Source organism: Vombatus ursinus, unplaced genomic scaffold (assembly GCF_900497805.2).
Source record: "Vombatus ursinus unplaced genomic scaffold, bare-nosed wombat genome assembly UNPS02012319.1, whole genome shotgun sequence".
Classification (NCBI taxonomy): Eukaryota; Metazoa; Chordata; class Mammalia; order Diprotodontia; family Vombatidae; genus Vombatus; species Vombatus ursinus.
In genome coordinates this window covers 3701007-3710857 of record NW_020952097.1, presented here as the reverse complement: position 1 = coordinate 3710857, position 9851 = coordinate 3701007, and the positions used below count along the sequence as shown (strand labels likewise).

The following is a 9851-nucleotide window of genomic DNA, read 5'->3' as shown; positions in this document are numbered from 1 at the left end:
TTTATAGATTAGAAAATAAGGAAAACAGGCTTAAGTGACTTGATCAGGGTCACACAGTTAGTAAGTGTCAGGTCTTCCTGACTCTAGCCCCAGTGTTCTCTCCACTGGGGCACCTAGCTGCTCCTTTTATGAAGTTAGTTAAAAAAGAAACAACTGTATGGGGGGAAAGTCCAAAGAGAAACAAACCAACAAACAAGATGAATCCTTACACATTTCCATGGGAAAGTAAGAAGGCTGTCCTGTGAGATGACTTTGGATATTTCGGTTTAGTAAAGGTATCTAAGCTGTTTATAGCTCTTGACCTTGACTTATGTGGTCAGCGTGAACCTGGGATAATGAATGCAGGAATCCACTAATAAAAGAACTTGCAACTGTCTCATCCTGGGCAAAGGAGGTAGGGATAAGGTAAGGGTAGGGCTGTCTTAAAACCTCAATGCCTAAAACAAGTACGACAAGGTTGACGTGCCAGACCCAGGGTCAATGGAGGTAACAAGTGACAAAGAAAACAATTTACCAAAGAAATGGGCATCCACAAGTCTGACAAGAACTAGCTGCCTAGGGGCAGCTAGGAAGTGCAATAGATAAAGAGCTCCAGCCTTGGAGTCAGGAGGACCTGAGTTCAAATCTGGCCTCAGACACATACTAGCTATGTGACCCTGGGCAAGTCACTTAACCCTGATTGCCTCACAAAAAAAAAAAAATTACGTATCCCACTAAATGTGGGGTTCTTAACCTAGGAACTTGTTAATAATTTTGATAACTACACTTCAATATAATTGGTTTTCTTTGTAACCCTATGTTTTATGCATTTAAAATGTTATTTATTTTGGCTAGGCAATGGGGTTAAATGACTTGCCCAGAGTCACACAGCTAGTGCATGTTATGTGTCTGAGGCCAGATTTGAACTCAGGTCCTCCTGAATCCCGGGCCAGTGCTCTATCCACTGCACCACCTAGCTGCGCCCTTTAAAATGTTATTCTGAGAAGGGATCTGTAGGTTTCATTAGACTACCAAAAGGGTCCAAAAGGTTAAGAACCCCTGCCTTAAAGGGAGAATTACTGTTTGTATCATAACATTATTTACTAAAAGGCACTCTGGGCTTGCAAAATCTTATCCCTTCTGTAGCGTCTCTGTTCTCAGGCATTTTGCAACCTTGTACTAATTTTCTATGAAACATCCATTTCATTGTATCAAATTAAAGAAACCTACTCCTGGGATAGTTCTTACTCTACAAAAAGGGACAGGCAGTTAGGGGCCCTGCTTCCGGGTCCTCCATGTTCCAAGAGCCAAATTCCACTTCTGAATAATGCAATCTTTTTAAACGGCTAAAGACAATATGAACTCAATATATCCAATCCCCCCAAATTTTCAGCTGACAAGGTAAGCCAGTAATGGGTGGGAATTGAGAGTTCTTTGAGATGAAGTTGACGCGACTTTTGCATTGTCTATATATTAAGTTACTTCCATCTATCAAGGAGGTAAGAGGTGATGTTTTAAAAAGAAAGATAACTTAAAATATCTTCTGTTGAGACAACTAAAAGCCCATGGTTTTTGTATTTTTTCAACCCTAGAACTCACAGCTACATACCTTTCTATTACTTCTTTTTTAGAATGGGAGATAACTCTCCTCTTGGAGAGGAGCGGGGAGAACACTATCTCCTTTTCTCTTCCTTCTATACAGTTGTCTGATTCAATTCAGTTAAACATTTATTTAGTGCTAACTATGTGCAGTTCTTCCTCTAGTTGTTAAATGAAGGAAAGACCAAAGCATTATAGCTCATACCTGAGAAAGTTCTGATGCCAAGTGAAATGTAGAGTCTGAAGCTTTTGATCCAAAAATTACATGATGGCTGTTGTCATTTTAAATATCCTGTTTCAGCACTTAAGAGGGGAAATAATCTGTATCTTTCTTACACAACTTTCTCATGTGTATGTCATGTCTCCATGTAGGTGCTTAATGGCAAAGATTCTACCTTTTATTTCTACTGTTTTGTACATAGTAAGCACTCACTAAGTGGTTATTATTGATAATTTTGCCTTTCCTGGTAATTTAGAGTTGAGAAAGGATGAAGATACCAAATTATATTTTAGTGTTTGTTAAGTTTGCTCTAGAGGGTCACATTTTAAAATGTGATTTTGCTGTTGTAGCAAAGAAGGTTTACATATGTGAGTGTATATGCACACTATATATAGATACACATACATACATGTGTGTGTAGATATGAATGAAGGTTGGTGAGAGACCTCTGAATCATCTCGAGGAGATCTTTATCAACATGACAAGACACCCAACAACCAAATGCTGGCAATCTACTGTAAATAAATTGTAAGGGAAGACATTTGAAAAGCAAACACACCAACTTGAGGACTGAATTTAAAAAACAAAATCATGAAATGACTGCTTGGTTGCAGAATTTCTCCACAGCATGAATTCTTTGATGTTTAAGCAAGTTGGAACTCTGGCTGAAAGCTTTCCCACAATCGCTACACATATATGATTTCTCTGCAGTTTGAATTCTCTGATGCTGAATAAAGCTAGAGAGCTGGTCAAAGGCTGTCCCACACTCATTACACCCATAAGGTTTCTCTCCTGTGTGAATTCTCTGGTGCTTAGCAAGGTTAGAGTGCTGACTGAATACTTTCCCACATTCATTACATGTACAAGGCTTCTCTCCAGTATGAATTCTTTGATGTGGAATCAGATCTGAACGTGTATTGAAGGCTTTACCACATTCATCACACTCATAGGGCTTCCCTATAGTATGAATTTTATAATGTAAAATAAGATAGGAGTGTGTACTGAAGGCTTTCCCACATTCCTTACATTGATGGGATTTCCCTGTAGTATGAATTCTCTGATGCTGAATAAGATATGACCATGCACTGAAAGATTTTCCACATTCATCACACTCATAAGGTTTATCTCCAGTGTGAATTCTCTTGTGTGTAATAAGTTGAGAGCTTTGTCGGAAGGTTTTGCCACATTCACTACATTCATAAGGTTTATCTCCAGTGTGAATTCTGCAATGTGGAATAAAAGATGATGGAGCACTGAAGGATTTTCCACATGTGTCACATTCATAAGGTTTCTCTCTGGTGTGAATTCTCTCATGAACAATAAGAGTTATTCTCTGGCTAAAAGTTTTCCCACATTCAATACACTCATAAGGTTTCACTCCAGTATGAATTCTTTGATGTCTAATAAGGTAAGAATGAGCACTGAAGGTTTTTCCACATTCATTACACACATAAGGTTTATCTCTTGTATGAATTATCTGATGTTGAATAAGTTGAGAGCTCTGACTGAAAGCTTTTCCACATTCATTACAGCTATAGGGTTTCTCTCCAGTATGAATTCTCTGATGTGTGATAAGGTGAGTTCTTTGACGGAAAGCTTTCCCACATTGGCCACACTCATATGGTTTCTTTCCAGTATGAATTTTTTGATGATGAATAAAAGACGAGTGTGTGCTAAAAACTTTCTCACATACAATACATTCATAACATTTCTCTTGACGTTTCTCTCCTTTATGTGTTTTCTGATGTTGAATGAGGTTAGAGCTTTGACTAAAGGTTTTCCCACAGTCATTGCAGTCATAGGGTTTCTGTCCAGTATGAACTCTATGATGTTGAATAAGGGAAGAACAAGCACTAAATGCTTTCCCACATTCATTACACTGATAGGGTTTCTCTCTAGTGTGAATTCTTTGATGATAAATAAGATGAGAGTTTTGACAGAAGTTTTTCCCACATTCATTACATTCATAGGGTTTCTCTCCATTATGTGTTCTCTCATGCTTAATGAGGGTTGATCTCTGACTGAAAGTTTTCTCACATTCTTTGCATTCATAAGGTTTCTCTCCAGTGTGAATTCTTTGATGTTGGATAAGGTGTGCACTCTGGCTAAAAGCTTTGCCACATTCATTACATTCATAGGGTTTGTTTCTAGCAACTGGTTTTTCATGTTTTGTAAATGTTGATCTTTGACTAAGGGTTTTCTCAAATTCATTATATTCAGAAGACTTCTCATCATTATAAGTTTTCTGTTTTCCAGGAAGGACTGAATTCTGCCTGAACATTTTCCTAAATACATTAGCTTTACAAAGTTTCTTCCCTGTATGGATTCTTCGATGTTTAATTAGACCTGAATTCTGTTTGAAGCCTTGGCCACATGTATCACATTTATAAGGTATTTATTCTGCAGGAACTCTCCGATGTCCATTAGGATTTGAGCACAAATTTAAGCTTCTCCCAAATTTGGTATTTACTTGTGTTCTCTGCTCTAATGAGTTTTCATTCTGAATTATTGTCACAGGCCTAAAATTTCTCACCAAAGAACAGGATTTCCTCTGTTTCTCTTCAACAGTTTCTCTTTGGTGTTGCTCTATCCTGCACTCATATTTATATACTTCTCTGAACTTGAGGAACTAAGGAATATTCCCTCTGAGTATTTCTAAGATCATGTACTGAGATTCTACTTTCTCATAAATTCCTTGATTTGGAGGAAGTTCATTGTTTCTTGATCTTGTCTCATCATCTAAACAAGAAAAAAAAAGCAAAATTCATATCACTTCTCAATTCAGGGAGACATCTAGGACAGGAATATGACAATCAAAAAGAAAAAAATTTTCTTTGGACTGCAAGGCACAAAGACACAAACCCAGAAAAAGAAAATAACTACTCAACAACTACAAATAGAACCATGTATGTGTGTGTGTGTGTATACATATATATATTTCTGTGTGTATATACACACACACATATATACACACATACATATACATATACACATATAGAAAAATATATACATACATATGTATGTATGTATGTCTGTATCTTAAGCTTAGTCATAAGGTCTATAAGAGTTCCTGGAAGAAATGGAGCAAGAGATTAAAAAGGGATATTACAAATGAAATGAGAACTCTAGAGGAAAGAATGGATAGGACACTAAATAGCTCAATCCAGGAAATGCTAAACACTACCTAAATAGCAAGCACAATGAAAAATAAGAATGGACAAACAGAAATCAGTTATTCCATGAGACAATAAGAAATACAAGAACAAAATTATTAGATTGAAAAAAACAGGAGAAAATGTAAGATATTTCCTATCATTAAACAACTGACCCAGAAAATAAGTCAAAGAGAGATAATTTAAAAATCATTAGATTGCTTAAAAATCATGACACACACCAAAAAAATAAAAACATGGACACCATATTTCAGACTATGTTTGAAGTACCATGGTAAATTCTAAATGCCACATTTTGGGGAGGGTAATGATAAAATGAAGGGTTTAGAGAGTGTACTGGATAAACATCCAGAGAAGGATTGTTAGAACGGTTAGAGACGAAGACCATGAAATAACTGGGGATCCTCACCTTGGACAAAGAAGACTTAGGGGAGCAAATGATAGCTGTTTTGAAGTATCTGAAGTGCAAAGTGTGAAACAGGGATAGTTCTGCTGGCAGAACTAGTGGTAATGACTGGAAGTTGCCAAGAAGAAAATATAGGTTTGAGGTCAAGAAAAAGTTTCTAATTATTTCAGCTGTCCCAAACTGGAAATGGCTGCCTTGGGAGATAGTTGATCCCCCTCACTTGTGGTCTTAAAGCAAAGGCTTAATTGATCATTTGTTGGTCATAATGCAAGAGAGATTTTTGGTCAAGTATGGGATGAAATAGATGGCTTCTGAGCTCCCTTCTAACTCCGAGAATGTGTGTGTGTGTGTGTGTATACATCTATCATATATACATACACATATATATACACATTTACATATACATACACACAAACACACACAAACACACATGTATGAGAAAGACAGTGTAATATGGTGGAAAAATTACTAGACATGAAGTTAGGAGACCTAGGTTGAACCCTGGTTCAATTACTAGCCATCTTACTATGGACATGTCATTTTACTTCTCAGAGCTTTAATTTCCTCATTTATAAAATGAGGATAATACTTGCATTGCTTACCTCACAGGGCCTTTGTGAAGACAGTACTTTGTTAAAACCCCAAATAAATGTGAAGTAATTTTTGCATTAAAAAATCTATCAACAAATAAAAAAAAAGATTTATACAATTATCAGTGACAGAGATCATAGGGTTCTTAATGGAAATTGGGATATTTGATGACAACCCTAACCTTTGAATCTGATGCTAAAGGGACAACGTGGCCTCACACATCACATCTCCAAATCTTTGCTCAAAGATAGGAACCTGAAAGATCATACAGTGAGATCTCCAGGGTAGAAACTGTTTCTCCTACTTCCTTTGAACTTGACCCCAACACACATTATCAAGGAAATGCTCAATGAATACATGCTTAATGACTACATGAAAGGAAGGTTCTCATTCTCTCACATGGGTAGACACCTTTCAGGATCTCTCTTTTCTCAGTTCTCTTCATGTCCAGGATCCATGGCTCCTCCCCTTTTTCCAGTTGAGAGATTACTTTGGGTTTGGACCCTGGAAATCCTACATGTAAGAAAAGAAATAAGTCTAATTTGCTGTGGATTCACAGAACTTTCCTGGGTTCAATCCCAGTCCTATAATCTTCAAGAGAAAGAACCAGAAAAGATATGACAGGCAGGCCTAAGCTGGGTTTGAACAGATCTTGAAGACTCATACTTCCTAGAAGAGGAGAAGGCAATCTGAGAGTTGGTGATTTGGAGCCTGGGAAAAAATTAACTCAGGAAGGTGGGTAAGTTCCATCCCTGGGAATGTCCTCATGAGATCCAAGAGGTTTGGGGTAGCAAAATCAGGTATTCTATAGGAAGCTGGAAGGAGAGGGAAGGTACAAATGCAGAGATGTAAAGAAAATGCTCATTTCTCATTCTACACAGACCATGCCTAAGGGTTGAGATAGGAGAATAGAGGGGGAAGCTAGGTGGCACAGTGAATAGAGCTCCAGCCTTGGAGTCAGGAGGACCTGAGTTCAAATCTGACCTCAGACACTTGACACTTACTAGCTGTGTGACCCTGGGCAAGTCACTTAACCCCAATTGCCTCACCAAAAAAAAAAAGAGAGAGAGAGAGAGAGAGAGAGAGAAAATAGAATAGAAATGCTCTAACTTTGAGCCCAAACAAGATCAGCAATCTTAGATTCTTGAACCTGTTAAAGCCTAAACCTAACTGAGCCCATCAGAACTTATAGTTATTCAAAGACTCCAAGAAACCCACATCTGAGTTCCTGGAGGAGAAGCCTTACCTAATGAGATGAGGTTTTCATAATTCTCATCATCACATCCTTGTAGAGACCCCTCTGAGCAGGTCCTAGATGGCCCCATTCATCCTGGGTGAGGTAGATAGCTACATCCTCAAACATCACAGATACCTGAAATAACATGTTCCTCCTTCAGCCTTGGGCATAGTCTCACTGTTTTCCTTATTCTTACCCTTCACAGGACTAAAAGTACCAGATAAAAAGGCAATACAGAAGAGAATAGGGAGAATGTGCAAATGTGTGTGTCTAAGTGTATACGTGTATAAATAAATGCATATGTGATTGCAAATGTGTATAAATCTACGTGCATATGAGTTGAATATTGATGGGTACAAATGTTTGTCTCAAACAATCAGCATTTATTAAACATCTGCTATGTGTCAGGAACTATGCTAGGCACTAAGATATAAAAACAAAAATGAAAAAGTCTCTGTCTTGGAGGAGTTACGTGTATATAAGCATATGTGTGTGTGTGTGTATAATATATATGTATATACATATAAACATATGCAAAGTAATGGGGGGGGGGGCACAGAGAGGCACTAGTAGCCAGGGGATCAGGAAAGGATTAAGTAGAAGGTGGCGTTTGAGCTGAAGATAGAGACACTAAGAAGCAAAAGCAAAGGAGTATGTTCTGGAAAGAAAAACCATTTGTGCAAAAACAGGAGCTAGAATGATGTGTGTTATGAGTAGCAAGAAGATAATTTGGCTGGACCGTTGAGTGCTCAAGGGGAGTAATGAGTAAGGCTGGAAGAGAAAGCAGGTATACAAAAGGCTTTAAATGCCAAACAGTGAGTTTGTATTTGATCTCATTAGCATTTGAGTTTTTTGAGAGCTGGGACCACCTAGGTGGCAGAGTAGATAGAGTGCCAGGCCTGGAATTGATAAGATCTGAATTCAAATACAACCTCAAATATTTATGAACTGTGTGACTGTGGGCAAGTCACTTAACTTCTGTCTGCCTCAGTTTCCTCAACAATAAAATAAGCTTACAATAGCACCTACTTAGCAGGGTTGTTGTGAGAATCAAACCAGATAATATTTGTAAAGTACTTAGCACAGTGTGAGTGTTTAGCACATAGTGGGTACTTAATAAATGTTTTCTTTCCTTTCTTTGTATCCCCAGTGCTAAGCACATGCCTGACAAATAGTAGGCACTAAATTAAATGTTTACTGACTGACTGACTAATTCTAATGGCAACAGGGAGCCATGGGATTTTATTAAACCTGATAATAGCAAGCTCAGATCTGTGCTTTAGAAATATCACTCTGGGAGCAGCTAGGTGGCGCAGTGGATACAGCACCAGCCGTGAAGTCAGGAGGACCTGAGTTCAAATCCGGCCTCAGATCAAACACTTGACACTTACTAGCGGTGTGACCCTGGGCAAGTAAGTCACTTAACCCCAATTGCCTAAAAAAAAAAAAAAGAAAGAAAGAAAGATCACTCTGGCAGCTGTGTGGAAGATGGATTGGAAGGACAGAGACTTGAGGCAGGGAGCTTATTGCAATAAATAGTTCAGGGCTTTTCTCAGTAAAGAGCTAGGAGATTAGAGGTAGAGGGAAATAAATAAATATATATATATACACATGATATAACTTTTCTGAAAAAGCCACACAGTCCATGTTTCCAAATCGTATAATTGCTGGGGTAGAGGTACAGTTGACTCACAGTGCTTGACTCCAGACTACGAAGTATATGAAATCTGTCACCGAGGATTCAGCTCAGGCTCCTAGAGAAGGAAATTGGGGCTTATGGCCATTGGGAGTAATGGAAGTTTCTAGGCAGAAAAGCATCTGACTAAGAAAAAGGACAGAAGGTCACACTGGGACCTCAACAATGAAGGTATCTCAGGAAAGAGAGCTCACCTGAGGCCTGGCTGGTAGGAGCTTGTTCACCATCACCTGATCTCCTGGAGTCATCTCAAGTGGATGGACAAGAACCTAGAGGGCAGAAGGGTTAAGACAAGAGAAAGGATCATCATCAAAAATGGTCATGAAAAATGAACCCCATTACCTTTTTTTGACAGGTAATTAGACTTAGGAATCAAGAAAGCATTCTAGATAAAGCTTATCTGGATTTCAGTAAAGCATGTACAAAAAGCATTTAATATCCTAGAAGACAAGATGGAGAGATGTAAGCTGGATGAAAATATGGTTGGGTGAATTAGGAAAAGTTGAATGACCAGACCCAGAGTCATTATTAATGGTTTTTGAGTCTCTCCTGTCCCCAATCCATCTTCTATACAACTGTCAAAATAATTTTATTAAGATGCATCTACTCATGTCAATCTTCCATTAAAAAAAAAACCTCACTGTATTTTATCCTGTAATCAAACTACTCAGCCTGCAATTTTAGGCCCTCCACAACTGGGCTCCAACTTCCTTTGCAGTCTTGTCATACTATTCTCCTTAACAAATGGCTATGGTCCAGTCAAGCTGCACTTGAACTTGACACTGACATTCCATCTCCTGCCTCTGGATATTACCCAGGCCTTTCTACAAGGCTAGAATGTGCTTTCTTCTCATCTCTACCTCTAAAAATCTTTGTCTTCTTTCAAGGCTCAATTTAGGTATTTCCTCCTTCTTGAAACTCTCCCTGAACATGTTTCTTCCTCCTCAAAT

General features: G+C 38.2%; 1 protein-coding gene across 1 annotated transcript; it reads right to left on the bottom strand.

Annotated features, from left to right (window-relative positions):
- Window positions 1–2225: 2225 nt before the first annotated feature.
- LOC114039865 (zinc finger protein 260-like) lies at window positions 2226–9172 on the bottom strand. The gene is given in 5 exon segments (XM_027857762.1): window positions 2226–4537; window positions 6368–6481; window positions 7215–7340; window positions 8899–8959; window positions 9096–9172. Coding segments are annotated over 3 exon segments (2343 nt in total). The 5' UTR covers window positions 7294–7340; window positions 8899–8959; window positions 9096–9172; the 3' UTR covers window positions 2226–2387.
- Window positions 9173–9851: the final 679 nt, after the last annotated feature.